General features: G+C 37.7%; 1 protein-coding gene across 3 annotated transcripts; it reads left to right on the forward strand.

The window, feature by feature from the left end:
- Positions 1-475: 475 nt before the first annotated feature.
- Positions 476-22,170, forward strand: LOC120296913 (cytochrome P450 2C5-like). Of its 3 annotated transcripts, none has more exons than XM_039318960.1 (10): positions 476-1,726; positions 10,613-10,825; positions 11,334-11,496; positions 12,682-12,831; positions 14,256-14,416; positions 15,457-15,627; positions 16,247-16,388; positions 20,530-20,717; positions 21,308-21,449; positions 21,557-22,170. In XM_039318960.1, exons 1-10 carry the CDS (start codon positions 1,700-1,702, stop codon positions 21,757-21,759), a joined length of 1,560 nt encoding a protein of 519 aa, XP_039174894.1. In that variant the 5' UTR covers positions 476-1,699; the 3' UTR covers positions 21,760-22,170. The 3 variants fall into 3 exon arrangements, with proteins under 3 accessions (XP_039174894.1, XP_039174895.1, XP_039174896.1); XM_039318961.1 differs by having other exon boundaries at positions 11,334-11,448; XM_039318962.1 differs by lacking the exon at positions 476-1,726 and adding an exon at positions 9,722-9,770.
- Positions 22,171-22,854: the final 684 nt, after the last annotated feature.

Genomic DNA, 22,854 nt, shown 5'->3' on the forward strand with positions numbered 1-22,854 from the left:
GTATCTTAAGCCTGTCTTCTGGAGTGTTGGCTATTCCTGCCAGCTTGGTGTCGTCTGCAAATTTGATGAGTTCCCCATCTATCCCTTCATCCAAATCGTTGATGAAGATGTTGAAGAGTACTGGGCCCAGAGCAGAGCCCTGGGGCACCCCACTACACACTTCCCTCCATATAGATGCAGTTCCATTGAGGACCACTCGCTGAGTATGGCCGGTCAGCCAGCTATGGATCCATCTGGTGGTGATTCTGTCTACCCCACATTTTTCTATCTTAAATGTGTTAATTATGTATTTATAGTAGCAAAATGGAATATAGCAATTGTAATAATAAAGGTGAACACAGGATTTGGACTTATTTAGATGAAATGTTATTGATCATTGGGAGCAGGGGTTTGACTAGATGACCTCCAAGGTCCCTTCCAACTTTACTATTATTATTATTATTATTATTATTATTATTATTATTATTATTATTATTATTATTATTATTATTATTATTGTTTTGATTGACTTAGTTGTATTGAAATACATTAATTTGAATATAATATATTATCTGAGGGAATAGAGAGGGGGTTTCTAATGATTTAATTTGAACTATATAAGTATGACTTTGCTTTTGGACAATTGATTACCCTGCCACCACGTTGATTCTTAAGGACTTGTCTGTAAAAAGAAAAAACTAATAAAACTTGTTTTTAAAAAAGAAAAGAAAATTAATATCTATTTTTATAATTTTAAGAATTTAAAATAAACAGCAAAAAGCAAACAAGGTTTTGTATACAGAAAGTTTTTAAAAGATTAAGGGGTAAGAAAACATTGGAATATTGGATTTTGATTATTAAGACTCTGGAATTATTTTAAAAAATAAATATAAATTTGTGGAAAAGAAAAAAATATTTTTGATATTGGAGACAAAAGACAAGCAATTTATAATGGCATTCAGAGATATCTTTGAGGAACTGCACCAGAAACTGTATGGGGACTATGTTGGAAGAAACACATTATGCCAACAGATGTAATGAAGTAATTTGTAATGAGGATCAACAAACATCTGAATGGATTATAGTGAAATATTGTTTTGTAAAGAAAAAGGAAAGAAAATATTGTTTTGTAAAGAAAAAGGCCTTGGATTTATCATTAATAATGCATTTGGAATCCTTAGTATTGCAAGGGGTGAGAAGTTATTGGAAGAAACACATTATGCCAACAGATGTAATGAAGTAATTTGTAATGAGGATCAACAAACATCTGAATGGATTATAGTGAAATATTGTTTTGTAAAGAAAAAGGAAAGAAAATATTGTTTTGTAAAGAAAAAGGCCTTGGATTTATCATTAATAATGCATTTGGAATCCTTAGTATTGCAAGGGGTGAGAAGTTATTGCTAAAATGTGTATACTAAATCTGTTTTCCTTTTCCTTGGAATCAAGGAAAAAGCAAGCTTTTATAAAAGGGCCAGTTTGGTTTAGAGCTTAAGGCACCAGACTAGAAAGTAAAAGAATGGGGGTTCAAGCCTTACTTTAGCCATGAAAGCCAGTCTGATGACATTCTCTCTTAGCCCTAGGAAAAAGGACATTTTTGCTTTCTCAGCTGTTATTGCCTAATCCGCTCTGCTGCCTCCAAGACAAATTTGCATTTCAGGCTCTGTCAGTAATCCCATCATCTGCCTGGCACAAAAAACATTCCAGCATTGTAGACTCCATGCAGGCCAGTGAGAAAAACTTTAAGGTGTGTGATTTTTTTTTTTTTTTACATTTTACCTGTGTGTTTTACCTTTAAAAATCCTAACTGGGTCATGAAAGCATGTTTACTGGGTTTCAACTTTGTCCTTAATATGGCCTCTAATAAGGGTGAAAGGGACGGTGGAAACAAGGTTCAGCAATATTTAATAGAGCCTCAATGGATAGTTAGACTCTATTTGAAACAAGAAAAAAAAACATTCTTATATACCCTTCCAGCTCTGCAGAATCTCATTCTGGGAAATTATTAAGAAATGGGAAAGTATTAAATGCCTTTGCAGCTCAAATAAGGGACAGTCCAAGTCTTGCCTTAGGGCAGTGTTTCTCAACCTTGACAATTTTAAGGCATGCGGACTTCAACTCCCAGAATTCCACAGCCAGCATTGCTGCCTTAGGGTATAGGTGAATTCAAATAGTCCAATTACAGTATAGGAACCTACTTTCTGGGACAAGGTTTTCCACATGGGAGTTCCATGCATGGCTACAATTATGCAAACCTCTCCTGATTTGTCTTTTTAAGGCAGTAAAAATCAGCCTAGCAGCTTCATAGCAATAGCAATAGCATTTAGGCTTTTATACGGCCCATAGTGCTTTACAACATTCTCTGGGTGGCTTACAATGTAGAGCATTATTTATATATTGCCCCACCAATCTGCGTCCTCATTTTATTGACCTTGGAAGGATGAAAGATTGATTCAGCCTTGAGCCCCATCAGGATCAACTGTAGGCTATAGTGCAATACTGCATTTAACCACTGCGCCACCAGGGCTCCTTCATCTTACATTGCATGATTACGTAATTAATCCTAATAACACTAAAGAACTACCTGTGGCAAAGTATTCAACTACATTTAGGAACTTTTTCATCCCTTACTTGTAAATTCACTTTTTTAATATATCTTTGAATTTTGGCATTAAACTATTCACAGGCACTTTACCAACAGGAAAAAAGAAATATGTGGAATTATGGCAAACACTTCAGGTTCTAGTAAGCTATGGTATATATTTCCTCCACCTGAGATTTTCCTGGGCTCTGTAATAGCAGGGCAGAGGCCCAAGCTTGGTGATTTACCAGATTATGAGTTTGCAAATCACCCAGGTCAGTTATAGCCTCAATCAATTGAAGTCTCTTAAACAGCTAATCTGTCTCCTGATTAAAAGAATGGAAACCACTTTTGTTATGTCCTGGGCTGTGATTGACACAACAGGTGCAGAGAGTCCCAGGCAGACCATGAGGCTTCCTGGGCCAGACGGGCTGTCTCCAGCCTATTGCACATGCACAAGGCAGGAAAAATATGTTGCACTTATTGGTTTTCAAAAGCCAATAGAATAAAAGGGGGTAGCACAGCTAAGGAAAAGGGGAAAAAAATGGCAGACTGTGTTTTTGGGCGGCCCCCGTGAAATGGTCATTCGACCCCAAATGGGGTCCTGACCCACAGGTTGAGAACCACTGCCCTAGAAAAATAGATAACCACATCTCATGGCAAATTCCTTTGTCTCGCAATCCTAGAATTAACCCTCAATATTTCTTCACGCTCAGCCCCCAAAATAAGAGCTATATCTTTTACCACCACTTGTCTCAAATCCTCTTGAATATTTTCCTTCATTCCCCTTATTCTTAAAGCAAATTCCATGTTTTTGTATTGTAACATAGTAACTTCATCCTGTATTATTTCCACATTATTTTCCACTTTGTCAATTCGATCTTCCAGTTTTTCAAAATTTTCCACAACATCATCAATACGCTCATCCAGAAGATCTATGTGACCAACAAACTTTTGAAACGCAAATGTCCTCTGTCAATTTCATGAATTTATTTTCAATAAAAATCTCCATCTCTTCTTTAACCTGTCGTGCCTTTTTTTCCAAGGCATCCTGTAAATCTTTAAGTATAGATGCTGGAGACAATGGAGAAGATGGTGGAAACTTAGACTTAGCTTGCTGAGCTGTCTGCATTACCAGGAAGATCGAGGCGTTAGAAGCAACAGAAGCTCCAAGACGCTTTGAAGCCATTTTATTTTTAAGACCACTTATAAAAAGTCTGCTAAAATCTTATAAAATCAACAAATACCCCCCCCCCCAAAAAAAAGAAAAAAGGAGAAGGGGAAAAAAGACAAAAGCCCCCTTAAAAGAAAAAAAGAAGATTCTTGAAATTTATACAAATGCAAAATCTGTTACATTGTTCCAAGTAGAAGTTCCGGTCCTTTCACTCAATGAATCAACATCTCAGCGCCATTTTTCACCACTCTTATTTAAAAGAAGGAGAAGATAAGTTCTTTTCCAGAGTTAAAGTCCGAAATAATCCCCATTTTAGTCTCTCCTGGTCAGCTCTTTCTGCTTTAAAATTTACTCACAAGTTCATTTTAAGCACAGATGTGGAAGCAGCGTCTAGCTTTGCTCCGTGGGAGCTCACCCTCTGACCACCAAAAAAGAAAACTTTGGGGCCTCAGGGAGCTCTACCACTATCTGAGGAAAGCTCACCTCCTCCCCTTCGCCTGGGGAGAGAGTTTCCAAGCCACGAGACAGCTGTTGCTTGCTGTCTCAGCTGGCTTTGACACATCCCAGGGCGGACAGCTGAAGAAAGCCGCCATCGCCACCGGAAGTCAACGAATGCAAAATATTGAAGACAAGTCAGTAGTAGTAGACCAGAAATTAGAAGCTCTCCAAGATGAAAATCAAAGATTGGTGCAATCTAATGCGGAGCTGGAAGAAAATATGGCAAGGATGGTGTTTGAACGTGCATCATACTTTCTAAGATTCCAAAATGTGGTAGAAGAGAGTGATGACAACTTGTTACTATTGATGACTTAGTTATTGGTGGACTTGCTCGGAATGGAAAGGGATCAAATCAAAAGAGAAGTTGATCAAGTCTATAGAGTGAATTCAAATTATGCAAGAAGAAATAGAGTGCCTAGGGAAGTTCATATTAGATTCAGCAAAAGAGCAGTATGGGATGAGATCCTGAGACTATGAGGGACTAACCTCTGAAATACAAAGATAAATATTTGATAGTTCTCAAACAGATCCCAAGAAGAATTAGAGAAGCTCGAAGAGAATACCAATTCTTAATGAGGAAATTGATCAGTTAAGGACTGAACTTTAGATGGTTGATCTCAGAAGGATCAACAGAGGACTTTTTTAAATAATCTTGGAGAGAGGTGAGGTGGAACCTAACAAACCAGAGGAAACGACTGCAGGAACATCGAAACAAACAGAGGAAGAAGCACCTAAAAAGTTTCAATCAGAGGAAGATGTGAGGCCTAAAGATCAGAGGCAGATAAGCTCTTCTAGAAAACTGAGATCTTGACACAACTGAAACTATGGAGGAAATTGGAATTCTTTCAATAAATATAAATGGTCTTAACTCCCCATCAAAAAGGAGTAAAATATTTCATAGACTACAAAAGCTAAAAATGGATATAATTTGTCTCCAGGAGACACACATTAAATCACAACATTCTAGAATACTTCAACAATCAAAACTTTGCAAATTTAGGATATTTTTGCTGTAAATTAGGATATTATGTATCCTAATTTACAGTCTAAGTGTTGGAGATGTGGATGCTTGGATGCAACTTATTACCACATTTGGTGGACGTGTAAAAACATAAAAGCCTTTTGGATTAAGATTTGGTGGAACACTCAGAAGATTTTTAATAGAAAGATAAAGTTTTCACCACAATTATTCTTGTTAGGTACTATTGTAGATTGTGATGTTAAAGAAACTATTTTAATGTTGAATCTTATTACGGTGGCAAGGTTATTGGTTGGACAATTTTGGAAGAAATATTCTTTGCCTACTATATATGTAGGTCTTTGGTTATTCGGGTTTTCTCCCGCCCTCCTCCCCTACATCAAAGGCACCACAGATAAAATCAGCAAAATTCTCCACAAACACAATATCAAGACAGCCTTCGGCACCAACCAAAAAATAGCCAACATCTTAAGAAACCCCAAAGACATAATCCAGCTAGAAAACCAAGGAGTCTATGAAATACCATGCAAAATCTGCCCAGCCACATACATTGGACAAACTAATAGGAGAATAAATGCACGCATCACAGAACACAAGAATGCAGCCAGAAAAGAAGAAAAAACTTCCTCCCTCTTCCAGCACCTTAAAGCTACAGGACATGAAATTGGTTTTGAAGGAACCAAACTAATCTCCAAAACTGAACACCACAAGAAGAGAATAATTATGGAAGCCATCAAAATAGAAAAACACCCCCACAACATGAATAAATGTGACGAGACCTCCCGCCTACCAGACCTCTGAAAACTAGCCCTAATCAACAAACGAGAATGACACAATTTTGATTATATTCCCTTTACTCTGAATGCATAAAAAAGGACAGACCATCAGTTCTATGGTATCTGTTAAACTCAGTGTTTCAGTATCTATGCTTGAGTCTTGCTCAAATATGGCATTAGCCCTTTTACTTAGATTCAAATCTTGCACTGTATTATTGGTTAATGCCTATTTCCCTCCATTTCGTGGGCATAGAGAAATAAACAAGCTGTGGGATCAGTTTGATCCCTATGTAAATTTGCTATCATGGCATTACCCAAACTCAATTATAATAATAGCTGGGGATTTTAACGCACGCATTGGCAAATCTGATGCTTCCCTACAAACATATTTTAAGTGGCCAGTGCCCCCTAAAATTGATGTAGGCCTCATAGCAGCCAGACAATCTAAAGATCAAAAATGTAATAGTGCAGGATTTCGTCTGGCTCAATTTGTGGATAGTTTAGATTTGGTCTTATTTAATGGCTCTGTTAGAGGTGATTTAAACAGAGAGTTCATATTCTGGGGTCCTAAGGGAGCCAGTATACTGGATTATATTATGATCTCTCGGAACTTTGTACAGCATATAGTTTACTTTTATATTGGAATGCGCCTTGATAGTGACCACTTTCCATTAATCTGTCCATTTAAGGCTAAGACAAATTTTGAATTATTAGAAGTGGCACATTGTCCATCGATATTACAATAAAGGGGCAAGTAAAAATTAAATGGTCTCAAGAACTGGCCAAAACTATGCCTGAAATGTTGACCTCAGAGCCCCTGCTTCATATGCATATTCAGATTTGGTCATCTGATTCATATGAACAAGCATTTTCGTTGTATCAATCAATTACCACTAATCTCCAACCCCCCCCGACAAGATTTACAACAGCTTATTTGTGCATGTGCATAAAAGATCTAAATCTTTGTATGATAGTGATTGCATTAAAGCAAAAAAAAAGCTCTCTTAAATGCAATAATTTCCTTTCGCCAGGAAAATTTGGTGAATGCTTCTAAATTACTCAAGACCACAAAAAAATTATAAAGATCTCTTAAAGATAAAGAAACAACAGGCTATAAAAGAAAATTGGAGTAATCTAATTTCAGCAGCAAAGCTCAAAAATTCTACTTTGTTCTAGCATTTAATAAATCAGTCTTTTACAAATAGAAGTTTTGGCCCTATTTCACAAATATCTGCTGACAAATGGGAGGATCATTTTAAAAACATCTTTAAGCGGATTCCTGCTGTAATTTCAGAAGTGATCGCCCCTTATAATGACTTCCCGGATTGGCCTCCAGTATCCATATTGCCCAGTTGAAATCAGGTAATGCATCCGGAGGGGATTTTATCCCCCCAGAATTAATAAGGGAAAATAAAGACTGGTGGGCCCCAGTTTTAGCCATCCTATTCACTCATATTAATAACATAGGACATTTTCCACCGATTGGAATCAGGCCATTGTAATAGGGAGGAATGTTCAACACTGGATCATTGTCTAATTTTGCACCTTTGGCTGAAAAATATTCTACTCCCTCTCATGGTTCTCTTTATGCAACTTTTGTTGATTTTAAGTCAGCTTTTGATCTAATACCAAGGGAGAGATTGTGGTGTAGTCTAAGACATTCCACGATTGATAAAAGGCTGTTGGTTCTCATTCAGTCACTCTATTCAAATACCTCTCTAAAAATCAGATGTTCCCCCTGGGGACATTCATCTAAAGCAGTCCCAACTTATAGAGTTGTAAGGCAAGGTTGCCTATTAGCTCCCCAATTTTTAAAATTGTACCTAAATCCAAGAATGAAAGTGCTTGCTGCTCCAGCCCATCATCCACCTATCTTGGCTGATTGTGCAATTCCAGCACTGTTGTATGCCGATGATATAGTTATTTTGTCCACTTCTCAGGTGGGAATGAGAAAAGCACTTAGGGCATTAGCTTTATTTTGCATAGAATACAAAATATTAATAAATTTTGAAAAAACTAAAGTTTTACTATTTGCCTCTTACCATCATAAGATCCATAAATAACAAACTGATGGGACTCCAATTGAACAGGTGAGTACCTATAAATATCTTGGAGTGCAGTTCCATGACTCCCTATCCTGGCATACTCACTTTCTTTATCTGGCAAGTGTTGCACAGCGCACCTCATCAGCTATCATAAAATTTTATCATTCTAAAGCAGTGGTTCTCAACCTTTTTAATGCCGTGACCCCCAACCAGTCGTAAGTCGAGGACTATCCAACCGGTCGTAAGTCGAGGACTTTCCCTGCCCGGGAGCGCCACGCATGCATGGTGCCGCCCCCTGCACTGGCCGAGGCATAGCTGGCAAGGGGCAGCGACGGCGCAGGGAGACCACCGGCTGGGTCACTAGCTGGCCCAGCCCAAGGGAAGTAAGACATCCGCCGGGCCCCATGCACCTCCCACCCTTGGCCCTCTTTTACTTACATTTTTAGTAGTTGCTCAGCAGGGAGAGGTGGAAACTTCCAGACAGCTCGCCTTTGCTGCAGACAACTTGCAGCACCGTTTGCAGAATGGAACTTTTGGTGGACTCAGCAGGGCAGAGACAGCCTGGACAATTCCTATTGGCTTTGGAAAGCCAATAGAATTAGACTCTATTCAAGAGCCAATAGAATAAAAGGGAGTAGCACAGCTAAGGAAAAGGGGGAAAAATGGCGGACTGTGTTGTTTGGCGACCCCCGTGAAATGGTCGTTTGACCCCAAGTGGGGTCACAACCCACAGGTTGAGAACCGCTGTTCTAAAGGAGCTTACTACATCCCGGCAGATTGTAAGGTTTTCCAAGCTAAGGCATTCCCTCAGCTCCTGTATGGCTCGCAAATATGTTCATTTGCAAAGCTTAATGCTATTGAAATTATTCAACATAAGTTTATTAGAGCCATACTGATGGTACCTAAAAGTGTTAAAAATGCCATCCTACAGGTGGAAATAGTAGGGTTAGCCCCGTTAGTATTTATAGGTCATTTTAAATCATCGTGGGGAAAAAAAGCACTAGATAAAATTAAATCACTGGGCTTCTCTATGGAAAGTCTGTGTTCATTAGGATTTGACAATGCTAGAACTGCCTTGAATCAACGTATCTGGGATATTGATCTCCAAACAAACTTAAGTAAGGTGGCACATTCCAATATTTGTCACTTGCTTCCAGAAGGATTCTCCCCAGCGTCTTATCTATTTTCCATTACAATTTTGAAATTTCGTAAAGCTTTCACCTTAGCCAGGGCTGGATGTGTTGCTCTCGGCAGTCCTTTTTAGACGGTTTAAGGGCATTCCTATGCACCTTCAGTTGTGTCCATGTGGTGATGACTCTATAGAAACCCTAAGCCATATGCTGCTTCATTGTTCTTTATATAAATAGATTCTTATATATCCAATATTGAAGAAGTTTCCAGGTAGGGGATATGAATTTTATCTAAAGTTGCTACTTTTGGATAAGGATCCGAAAATATCAATTCAGGTTGGCCAATTTTGTGCCACTATTTGCACAATACGTCGCACCATTATCAAGGTCTGAAAAAATTTAATATGATGTTTTATTTTTAGAATTTCAGATTATTATTACATTGATTGTTTGATGGTTTTATATTCTATAAATATGGAAGTAAAATTGTCACTGTTGTTATATTTTGATTATGTCTGGCCTTATGGCTGTAATAAACAGATTGATTGATTGGGTCCTCATTTTACCGACCTCGGAAGGATGGAAGGCTGAGACAACCTTGAATCAAGGTATGTGCCACTGTGGCCAGATCAATTACAGGTAACAAAGTCTTTTTGGCCGTCATTACTGTTCTGTTTCAATCATAAAGGCATTGAGACGAGGCAGGAGTAACAACAGTCTTCTTTTTATTTAATCACCAACAGAACCAAAACAAAATGGCACGGATTCCTTTTATAATCCTTTTCAGGGACAGTGTCAACCAATCAATGCAACATATTTCTCCCACCTTGCGCATGCGCAATAGGCTGGAGACAGCCTGTATGGTCCCAGGCATTCACGTGGTCTGCCCGGGCGTCTCTGCAGCTTCCTACACCTGCTGAGTCACTCAGCAGGCCCAGGACATAACAATTACAATATGGGCTCATCCAAACATTGAATGTGACTACAGGTGACGTTATCCCGGGACATGTATATTCACCTTCATTCACAAAAAATATTGCCCCATGATGCACCATTTTGCCCAGTTAAAGGTCATGACAACATTGTACTTACTTATGATCATAATATTGAATTCAGGGCTGTGACAACTCAGTGAAAGAAAAAGAAAAACGTAAGTTTCACAGGGTTCAGTAGCAAAAGTTAATTAATTACTCTTTCACAAGTTATTGTATAGTCAGCAAATAAGAGAGAGTGCTTAAAATGAGTTGTTTATTTAAGGATTTAGCCAAAGTGGTCCACAGTCCAAAGATAAGAATGTTGATAAGTAACTCTCCTATACTAATAGAGGTGAAAGAATAATTTGAGCTGAATGTAAATAAGGAGGTATGTAAAGGTTAGAGGAAGTGAAGAATTTAGATGTGATTGGGGATTCAATTGGTCTCCTTCTTTCAACATTGTCTCCTTTAAAAAGCTTTTTGGATTTTTGAAGAGGAAAACAACTGAGGAGAGGATGGAGCTGACATGGGCAGGAGTTCTGCTTCTTCTCTGTATACTTTTCACCCTTTTCTCATCTTTCCAAATGTACAAGAAAAAAGGGCAGCTGCCCCCTGGACCTACTCCATGGCCTATTCTGGGGAACCTCTTTCAGCAAGATGTACTACCTCTAAAAAAATCCTATAAAAAGGTAACTATTGTATTTCTTTGCTTTTTCAGGTGATTATTTGGAAAGTTATATCCACATTTTCCTAGTTTAAGGAGTTTGATTTTCTTTTATAAGAGTCCAATTTTATTAGGGGCTCTTGTGCATCTTCAGTAGGAATTTTAATTTAAAGTCACCTAATTACAGTCTGATAAACACACAATGGAGGTTACAAAGTTCATTAAAATATGTGGTTACAAGCAAAACTTGCTATCATATATTTTGTAGTACCAGATTACTTGCAGAAATGTATTATACAGTCAAAATTGTGATTATCTCATTCCCATCATCTCTCCAGCTAGGAGATACAGTACTTGCAATTTATCCAATCAAATTGATGAACCCTGTAGATACTAAGAATTATTAAAGGTTAGATTCAACATGATTTCTCTATTATGAATTTAAGAAATATTTCAAGCATGCTTTAGAATAATTTCACCCAAAAATGCTTTATTGTTTAATTAACTGGGTTTTCATCTAATTTTACCTTTAGCTTACAGAAAAGTATGGACCTATATTTACTATCTGGATTGGATCAAAACCAATGGTTGCTCTTTGTGGATATGAGGTGGTAAAAGATGCTTTGATAAATCAAGCAGAAGAATTTGGTGGGCGAACTAATACGCCCTTTCACACACGAGTGTTCCAAAATAAAGGTTGATTCGCTTTTATTTCTTTATTTGTTGTTGCTCTTTTTTATTTTGTATAAATAATTTTATAAGTAATTTCTCTTAATGGCAATTTTCCATCTACCTCAAAATTATTTTAATGCTCTTAATATTATTGATAGTTATGAAAGTTTCACTTGAAATGAAGTTTTGTAAAGAGGTTGATCTGGTCATGTTTTTTGAAGAGGGAGGAACACCTTTTTTTCATCATTTCGCTTCCCCTGATCACTTCTGAAATCTGTTCTGGTTGTTCCTTACATTCAAAAAAAAAAAAAAGTAATCTCACCTTTAAACTGGTCCTTTGGGAAGGCAGACTTCAAAGAGGATACTTTGGCAATTTGGACTTTGAATAAATAGGAGAGAAAGAATATTGATTTTGATGTTGGATAAAATCTCTGAGAACATTGTGGACATCCAAAAATAAGAAACAAATAGCTCATTGAGCAAATCAGCTCAGAATTTCCACTCAAAGCATAAATAACCACACTAAAATTATAATTCTTCGGGCATATAGTATGGTTCAAAAGTCTAGCTCCCTAGAGGAGGGTATAATGGTGAGAAAGATAAAAGGAAGAGGATGGCCATTTGCAACGTCAATGAACTCAGTTAAAATGATGACAAATGTACCCTTACAATTCCTGAAGAATTAGGTTAGGGATAGATTGTGTTGGAGGAAATCTAAAGGTAGCTAAGAATTGAGAGTAACTTGTTAGCACACAATCAAGCAAGCTAGTACATACATAATTGGAAGTGATTTATTTTTGTCAATAAAGCCTCTACAGCAAATAATAATAATAAAATAAAATCCACAACTCAAAACGACTCCAATTTTCTTCTGCTTACTGAAAATGGCATCTCAGTATAGAGTTCCATGTCTAGTGTAGGGATTTCTTTCTATCTATAACACACTTATGACAGCAGTCAAGAATGGAAAGATGGCAACTGTGACGTTTGCTTCATTGGTATTTCAAACATCAAGCCTTGTTTACTTTAAATGTGAGGAAGGACATTTCTCTGATGCATAATTTATTGCAGTGTAGTAGCCTCTTTCACCTATGATTGAAACAAAGATTTGAAAAAGAAAAGTGCCTGAAATATTATATCGAAACATGCTCTTCCACAAAAGCTGAGAATTGACCAACATCATGATCCTTTTGGTGTCTTTTGTTTCAGGAATATCTACAAATGATGAGAAGAAATGGAGGGAGCTGCGACGGTTCACACTGTCCACCTTGCGAGATTTTGGGATGGGGAAGAAAAGAATGTCTGAGAGGGTGCAGGAGGAAGCTCTTTGTCTGGTGAAGGAAATGGCTGCCACAAAAGGTCGTCTAAAGAAACTGAGACCTGTTCTCCCACAGAAGAATCATATCAGGAAGACTATTATCTTTTAAAATATGAAACTGGAAAGGGTTTGTTGTTTTATGTGAAGTTACAGGAAAACTAGATTCTAAACTGAAACTCAAATCATCTGTGCTTAAGTGCACAAAATAAAGAAAAACTTAGATATGTGTATGTGTGTGTGTGTGTGTGTGTGTGTGTGTGTGTGTGTGTGTGTGTAAAATAAATGAGGTAAGGAAAATATGGATAGGAATCAACTGCATGAGTGATGGAGATCTGTGAGGTGGTGTGGATTTGAATTAAGGCTATTGTAGGAAATGACCAGGCTGATCCCAAGGGAGGGATCAAACAAATCATCAGTCATGAGTCCCTTCATGCCCACAAGAGATCTACATCCAGCCTATCTTGAATCTTTCTACTCTTATCTCCCGCTAATTTCCTTTGGCCATTATTAGTTCAGATTCTTGTAGAGAGCTTAAGGTTACAATAAATCTTTATACCCATTTCAACTGCCTGGATCGCCTGATTTGCCTCCTGCTTGACAGATATAATTTTTTTTTTTCCAGGAGATGTAGCATCTTGGAAAATTATGTTCCATGGACAAGTCTTTTCTGGAAGGAGATTTAAAAAAATAAATAGAAAAAAAATGTGAATGGGATATATATATATATATATATATATATATATATATATATATATATATATATATATTAAAAGAGTTGGATAGATTAGAAGGAGACAGTGTTGAGGGAAAAGAGTGCTCAGTTAAAACTGGGACAAGAAGCCAAAAAAACTGTTTAAACAATTCATTTGAACATGATTATATATCAGGGAAATTCAAGAGCCAGCAAAAGAAGTTATGGATGAATGACATAGGTAATCCAAAACTAGAAAGGAAAACATATAGTCATAAATAGTATTCCTCTAAAGATTTGTGCCCCTTTTGAATATAATCATGAATGCACAAATCTCTGGAATCAGAAGGGGAAAGAAATGAAATAATAGGATTATATTTTAAAAAGAAAGAAGAAAGAAATTAGAAGGTGGAGGGAGAGACAGTCAGGAGAATGAAAACTGGAAATAGAAACTTCTAAGGGAAGGAACAGGGAGGGAAAAACCCACCATGAGCAGAAAAGGGCAGAGAAAGGAGTGAGAAAACAATTCTTGACAGAAGATAGCAAGAAAGTTTTCAAAAAAAACCCTAGTGGTTATAAGATAGATGTTTTCATTTAATTATATCTAGGCTCTTCTATTTAATATTATTTATTTAAAAAAATACCAATAAAATCTTTGAATAACTTCTTTGACCCAAACACACTTTTTTTGTTGAAGTTCTGTGATGAGAATTGTGGAAGGGAAGTTCCCCATTCTTTGATCCCTCCCATTAATGTCTGTGGCCTTTGTTGCAGGGCAGCCTTTTGACCCAAGAAGAAATTTGGCAAGTGCTGTTTCTAATGTGATCTGTGCAGTCGTCTTTGGCAATCGATTTGATTACAAAGATCAAACCTTCATAGAGAACCAGCAGATTGTGGAGTATCAAATAAGATTTCTGACTAGTTTCCTAGGACAGGTATGTTTTTCCTCTCTGATGCTCTTCCTGCTATAAACACTAATTTTTACTAGTGGGCCTCTCTTTGTGTTCGAATATCCAAATAAGGGATGTGGAGATTACTGTAGATGTGATGAGCTACTAAGCAGGAGAAGTCAAATCCAGACGTCCAGCAAGACTGAGCCATCAAAATATAAATTGCTTCTCAGCAAACCTTCTTTCCTGGCTGGGCTTATTTCCCACAGGATCATTTCATTCTCTCGTAACTGCTGTGGGCCCTGACCTGCTTATTTCTAGGACTTGCCCATTTCTTAATTAGTCAGGGAGAGCCAAACATGGAATTTCACTGGAGGGGTTGATTCCTCCTAATTGTAATGTTTCACTTAATTTTTTCATCCCTTGACTGAAAAGTTAACTTTAGTTCTCAAACCTATTTCCATGTTGTTCTAAGAAATGACAATAGCATTATCCCCCAAGCTATTAGGTTTGTGATATAAGAGGAATATCAATATTGTGATCAAACTGAAAGATATAATAGTTTTTAAAAGTACAATGCTACATATTTAACTATATATAATTTGATAATCATCATATCAAATTATGCACAGGCACCTTTCTTCTTCTCATGGCATTTTTAGACATTTCCCCTATTCTTATGTCCCTCTTTCCTCCCTGCTTCAAGAACTGTCATCATTTTCATCATTATCCCTTCATGGGATAGCTGGGGTGGGCCTTGACAGAATATATCCTGCAGGGAACTCAGCCTAGGTGAGGAAAGATCTGGGGAAAAGGCTTGTCAAAGAGATTCCTTTTTAACCAACTTATTATGAATAAAAATTCCTACCATGCAGTAGTTCCTAAGACACTGTATTTACTCAACACTAAAATTAAAGATAGCTTACTGAAATTCTTGTGAAACCTGTCTTCTTGGTCTTGGCACCTAGCTGAGGTTTGATAATTAACAATATCAGACTAAAAACTAATCTCTGAATATTTTGGGCATTAAGCCTTCACCATTATGGTCTAAAAACATATACTGTTTAACGTCAACTCTGCAACAGGTGTACAATACTTTTCCAAAAACAATGGAATACTTTTTTGGACGACATATCGAGTCTGAGACAGAAAAAGTCTATGATTATATCCGTGATAAAATGGAATTGCACAAGAAGACATTGGATCCCCAGAACGCGTGTGACTATATTGATTGCTTCCTTCACAGAATGGAGAAGGTAGGCATAGATACCATCTCTGCATAACTGTCTAAATATCTCCAATATGTATCTAAGATGAAACTAGTTCATCTTGTATGAAAGAATATGAAAATATTTATCCCCCTTTTTATTACTTCAATTTGCCATTTATTAACATGTACTCCTATGCCCGACATAATTAAAAATGAATAAGTATAGACATTTGCTTTACATGCTAATTTACACCTCTTCTACACTCTTAATAGGTGATATAAAGATAATAATTCATCTTGCAGGAGCAATTTCTATTAGAATTAGTCTCTCAGATGTAACATTCAAGCTTCTATGCTCAGATCTAATCCAGTTTTCCCACCATACAGCTTAAGAGTTGCTTTTGTCCAGCTCTAAATAACAACCTTTAATTCTCGTAATTTCTTGTGGTAAATATTTGATAGGTAGGTCAGACAGGCAAATTGTTTCCTCTCTGCATCAAATGGTGATTGCATAAATGCTTTACAATTGAAAAATTCTCCTATATATTCTAAAGTTAGTCAGTTAAGTTTCCTTTAACTGAAAGAAACACTATGAAGAGTTTCATAAATTACTTTAAATCAATCCCATTTTCATCCTTCTGTTTCCCTTTCTATTTTCTTTTCAGGAGCAGAACTCATCTGAGGGAATCTACACTCTTGAAGATCTTGTGATTACTGTGCTTGCTCTCTTTACTGCTGGGACAATAACCACAAGCCAAACTTTGCTACGCAGCCTCCTAGCAATGGCTAAATTGCCACACATTCAAGGTACAGAAATAACTACAAATATATAAAGGTGTCAACTCTTTAGGGCAGGGCTCTTCAAACATGGCCCTTTTGTGACTTGTGGACTTCAACTCCCAGAATTCCTCAGCCAAGCACTCTAGCTGAGGAATTCTGGGAGCTGACGTCCACAAATCATAAAAGGACCAGGTTTGAAGACCCCTGCTTTAGGACTTCCATTAATAATCCTGGAAAAAAATAAAGTAAGGATGCTGTTGAGTAAAGTAAACTCATTGCAGCTGTATTTCTGCAGTTTTCCTGGCAGGTTTTGGGAAGTGTTTGCCAAGATCTTCTTACAGAATGTTTTGTTTTGTTTTGTTTATTTCCCAGTTTAAATAACATGCCCTTGGAACAACAGGGCTTCCATCGAATCCTGAGATTACACAAAGACAGTTCTAGTAAAATAATATCCACTCGATCAAGGGTCCCCAATCCTGTCTCCTTGGACCAGAATTGTTGGGAATCAGGCCATGCAAGCAGGAGGCGAGTGCTTGAGGCTTCATTTGAGCATGCATGGGAGTTAAGTTGCACATGCAAAACCAAACCCTCCCTCCTGCCGCCACTACTGCTGTCGGTCCATGGAGCCAGAGAGGTTGGGGACCACTGCATTAGATCATGAAGAGGCAAGATGTGATTGAACGCTTTAACAGCAGCAGTCTTTTCCTTCATACAGCCTTAAGGCAGATCAATTAATTAATTGAGTACTTGCTTTAAGGAGTCCTAGTATGAATGATTAATTTAATATGGTATAGCTTTTCTTAAGAATCATTTTTGTATCAGTATAAACCCACATCCTTTTAACTCAAGATATCATCCTTAACATTTGAACCATACTGCTATAAGCAGTGACAATATTATAAATCTTAATCTACAATACCCCCGCAAAATTGACTGGCAGCTGTATCCTGAAGCATTCTTTCTTTGGAAATGAACCTTGAGGTTTTTGAGGGAATAAATTGTTTGTACTCTGCTGGCACATAATATTCATTCTCATCATCATTTTTACCATTCTCTATCCATTGCGTGATGAAGTTCAAGTTCAAGTTTATTACAGTCAAAGACCCATACAGTCCTGCCAATTGGGCCCACAAAACTTGCTGATGTTGTCGATCCATCTTGTTTTAGGTCTGTTTCGTGGACACTTTTTATCGAGTGGGATTCATTCTATGACTGCCTTGGTCCTCCTGCCATCAGTTCTTCTTGCTATGTGACTGGCCTATTTCCATTTCAGTTCTTTTACTCTTCTTGAAGATATCATATACTTTCGTTTGTACTCTAATCCACATGCAGGTCTTTCTATCTTGTCTTGTAATGCTGAGCATGTATCTTTCTATGGCTCTTTATGCCACTTGTGGCTTTTGTATCGATTGTGAGGTTAATGTTCATGTTTCACTGGCATATGTTAGAGCAGGTAGTATACACTGATCAAAAACTTTTCTCTTCAGGCATAGGGGGAAGTTGTTCTTAAAAATTATACTTAGCTTGCTGAGTGCCTACCAACCACATTTAACGTGTCGATCAATTTCCTTTATTGTATCACCTTCCATTGACATCCATTGGCCAAAGTATATGCAGTGGTCTACTATATCTAGTTCTTCTTCAAATATATTTTTTTTCTTTCTTTGGTGAATTTATTAAACATAACCTGGCTCTTTTTCAGGTTTATTTTTAAGCCAAATGGTTCTCCTGCTTTGTGCAGCTCTCATATGTCTATTTGTAGCTCTTCTGGATCTTGGGAGAAGAGAACAATATCATTTGCAAATCTTAAGTGATTTAAATAAGCGCCAGTGATTTTTATTCCATTTTTTGCCCAGGCTAGTTTGCAAAATACTTCTTAAAGGCAGACTGAGAAAAGAATAGGGATATTGTATTGTCTTGTCGTACACCTTGTTCTATGTTGATTTCCACTTTAAGATCATTAAGGCAAATTGCTGCCATTGGTTTTCATATATTGATTGTAGTATGTTTATGTAAGAAGTATCTATGCCTTGGTTGAGCAATGCCCTAATTATTGCTTGCTGGAGTTGTAGTCAATGAAATTGTAGTCAATGAAAGCCATGCACAGAGGCATGGTGTATTTGTTGTACCTTTCAATGACTTGATGAACAACTTGGATGTGATCTATTGTGCTGTAACCACTTCTGAACCCTGCATGCTCCTTTAGCTGTGCATCATTTAATGTTCTCAATATTCTTTTTGCTATTATCTTGGTGAAAACCTTGTCATTGTGGGAAAGGAGGCTTATTGGGCAATAGTTCTTTAAATCATATTGGGCCCTTTTCCTGTGTATAAGAATCACTTCAGCATTTTTCCATTCATCGGTTATTTTTTCTTTTCTGAGGCAACTCAAGACCAGATGGATTACACCCCAGAGTTCTCAAGGAACTGGCAGATGTGATATTGGAACCACTGAACTATATTTTTCAAAGATCCTGGAACACAGGGTAACTACCAGAGGACTGGAAAAGAGCTGATGTAGTTCCCATCCTCAAAACAGGGGAAAAAAATGAATCCAGGAAATTACAGACCTATCAGCCTGACCTCAATACCTGGGAAGATCCTGGAAAAGATAATCAAACAACGAATCAACGAACACCTAGAGGCAAACAAAGTCATTACTAAAAGCCAACATGGGTTTGTCAAAAATAGATCATGCCAGACAAATCCTATTGCATTCTTTGACCAAGTGACAAAATCAGTGGAATGTTGTGGACATAATTTACTTGGACTTCAGTAAGGCATTTGATAAAATAGATCACAACCTACTACTTGATAAGATAGAAAAATGTGGGGTAGACAGAATCACCACCAGATGGATCCGTAGCTGGCTGACCGGCCGTATTCAGCGAGTCGTCCTCAATGGAACTGCCTCTATATGGAGGGAAGTGTGTAGTGGGATGCCCCAGGGCTCTGCTCTGGGCCCAGTGCTCTTCAACATCTTCATCAATGATTTGGATGAAGGGATAGATGGGGAACTCATCACACCAAGGTGGCAGGAATAGCCAACACTCCAGAAGACAGGCTTAATATAAAGAAGGATCTGGACAGACTTGAACACTGGGCACTAACTAACAAAATGAAATTCAATGGTGAAAAAAGCAAGGTTCTACATTTAGGCAAGAAAAACCAAATGCACAAGTACAGCATAGGTGGCACCATGCTCAATAGTAGTAACTGTGAGAGGGACCTCGGAGTCCTAGTAGACAATCACCTAAATATGAGCCAGCAGTGTGCTGCAGCTGCCAAAAAGGCCAACACAGTGCTAGGCTGCATTAACAGAGGGATAGAATCAAGATCACGTGAAGTATTAATACCACTCTTCAATGCCTTGGTAAGGCCACACTTGGAATACTGCATCCAGTTTTGGTCACCACGATGTAAAAAAGATGTTGAGACTCTAGAAAGAGTACAGAGAAGAGCAACAAAGATGATTAGGGGACTGGAGGCTAAAACATATAAGGAACGGTTGCTAGAATTGGGTATGTCTAGTTTAACGAAGAGAAGGACAAGGGGGGACATGATAGCAGTATTCCAATATCTCAGGGGCTGCCATAAAGAAGAGGGAATTAAGCTATTTTCCAAAGCACCAGAAGGCAGGACAAGAAGCAACGGGTGGAAACTAATCAAGGAGAGAAGCAACCTAGAACTAAGGAGAAACTTCCTGACAGTGAGAACAATTAATCAGTGGAACAGCCTGCCTCCAGAAGCAGTAAATGCTCCAACACTGGAAGTTTTTAAGAAGAGACTGGACAGCCATTTGTCCGAAATGGTGTAGGGTTTCCTGCCTGAGCAGGGGGTTGGACTAGATGACCTCCAAGGTCCCTTCCAACTTTACTACTATTACTATTACTATTACTAACTCAAGTACAGCTTTGCTAGTATCTTGTGTAAGCTGTGATCACCAGCTTTCATAATTTCAACCATAACATAGTCTTCTTGCACTAGAAAAATTGAAATGGTCTCCACTGAGAAATGACTTTGAGGAAGAGCCATTTTCCTGACTGGAAGTATCTTCTCTGAACGTGCTTTGGAAAACATGTTTCTATTCAAGTGGTAGCTGACTGAAGGTGCTCAGTACAATACAGGAAAAGATTGTTAATTTCATCTCAATATATTTTTCTCACAGCTAAGGTTCAACAAGAGATTGATGAGGTAGTGGGTACAAATCGCACTCCAAGCATGGAAGACCGGTTGAATATGCCTTTCACAAATGCTGTGGTCCATGAGGTTCAACGTTATGGGCCTGAGAGCCTTGAAAACTTTCCACGGGCAACAACTTGTGATGTAAAGTTCCATGGTTACAACATTCCCAAGGTGTGGCAATAATAATTACTGATAAAAATATTCTGCAGAGGAAAAAAAATAGATGATTGTTATGAGGGCTTTTTTGGTCATAGAACACACTAGAATGGATTTCCAGCACCCTTTTTCAACGGATTTGTGCATGGTAACATTAATATTATTAACTTACCTTGAATAAAATCCCAGTCTTTTAGATACACTAAAAACTGAAGGGTTTTTTTCAACTACAAAGGTAAACCTTGTAGGATAGGCAAGGCAGGTTGTATGACCTGTGTGAGTTCCACCACCTTTTTGTTTTTTACAAAAAAGCACTCACTGTTATATAGTCAAAGATCCTTCATATTCAAGGCAGTTTGAATAAGTATGAATTAATATGTATTATTTATGGCATTGTGAATTGCCTAGAGTCATTTTGGATATGGGAAGTATACAAATTTAATAAATTAATTAATTAAATCAAATCTCTCTTTCTTCATTGCATTTCAGAATGTTTGCAGATTGCTCCCTGCTGGCCTATTTTATTTGACACAAGTGAGGCTCTTTATTCTCTGGATGAAGTAGCACCAATTAATGTCATCTGTTTCTTTACCTCCTTCTTCTAGTACATGGCTATTGTGCCAGTCCTCTCCTCAGTACACCGTGATCTTCTCCATTGGGAGACTCCAGAGAAGTTCAACCCAGATCATTTTTTGAATGAAAAGGGCCAATTCAGGAAAAGAGATGCTTTCATGCCATTCTCAGCAGGTACAGTCCTCTGGGACAGATAGTATTACCAATTCATATGCATGCCTGATCCATGTTATTCTTTAATCAGCTTTGAATAAGCTTTGTTTTCTTGTTTGCAATTTCAGGGAAGAGGGCCTGTCCAGGAGAGGCTCTGGCTAAGATGGAGGTCTTCCTGTTCTTCAGCACTTTGCTCCAGAACTTCACCTTCTCTCTGGATGGGGACACCAAAGACATGGATATAATGTCTCTGTTTATGATATCCCAAAATAAGAATCAATCCCTCCTTATACGAGCTGTTAATCGTTCAGTGGACACTTGTGTTCAATAATTAAGACAAGGAAAGGAGTCAAGATCATGATAAGTGACAACTCTCTTTCTTTCTTTCTTTCTTTCTTTCTTTCTTTCTTTCTTTCTTTCTTTCTTTCTTTCTTTTTTTCTTTCTTTTCTTTTCTTTCTTTTTTCTTTCTCCATCCTTCCTTCCTTCCTTCCTTCCTTCCTTCCCCCCTCCTGTCCCTCCATTTCCCCCTTCCCACTTTTCTTCCTTCATGGCACATGTTCTATCCTACAAATTGCTCCTTGTAAGGCTAGGAATTGGATTGGCTGACCTATGATAGTAAATACTCAAATAAAGCATACCGAATAGTTATTACTTTTAAAGGCAATCTTGAAACTGATGTGGAATACAAATACAATGATTGTGGAGAACACTTTTTATGGGAAATAAAAATAATTACTCTTACCTCTTTTCTGATAACATTTTATGGGGAAATTAAGAAGAACCTCCTATTGGCAGTTGTCATCTGCAAGTTATATTGTGGATTTGGAGGCCAGTGATGCCAACTGGATGTGAGATCCTTTATTTGAATTTGGACTCTGCTGGTTGCTGCTGGTATATTTCCTGTTGATTGGCATCATGTCTGCTTGAGCTTCTGGATCTGTTGTTGAGTTGATAATAGAGACCCTGAGACTGTTGGTTCATGGATATTTCAACTTCACATCTGGTAGCCATGAGTCTAAGATAGTCCAGGAGTTTATGGCCATCATGGCAACCATGGACTTGTCCCAAATCACTACACCCAATGTATACCAGGGACTAGACACTAATTTTTGTCTTGTGGCAGTTGTAACATAACTAGTTTTGGAGAACATCACATTCATTCCATTGCCATGGTGAAATCTGTTGGAATATTCATGAACAGGAAGAGTCATGTGGTAACTCGGTTAGCCAATGTGAGGAAAGTGCTACTGAGTCTGTGCAAAAGAGTATTGAGTTAGGAGCTGGATTTCCAGTCTCAAGGTTTTGTCTCTGGTTTGTCTCTGTAAGAAGTCTTCAATTAAGCTATGTTGCTGTAAAGAAGAATGGTATTGTAAATATTTTTATATAAATATAAAGTTATTTGAATCAGCTAAATGCAGCCAACTG

This window comes from Crotalus tigris, unplaced genomic scaffold (assembly GCF_016545835.1).
Source record: "Crotalus tigris isolate CLP2741 ecotype Arizona unplaced genomic scaffold, ASM1654583v1 scf7180000021763.139304, whole genome shotgun sequence".
Taxonomy (NCBI): Eukaryota; Metazoa; Chordata; class Lepidosauria; order Squamata; family Viperidae; genus Crotalus; species Crotalus tigris.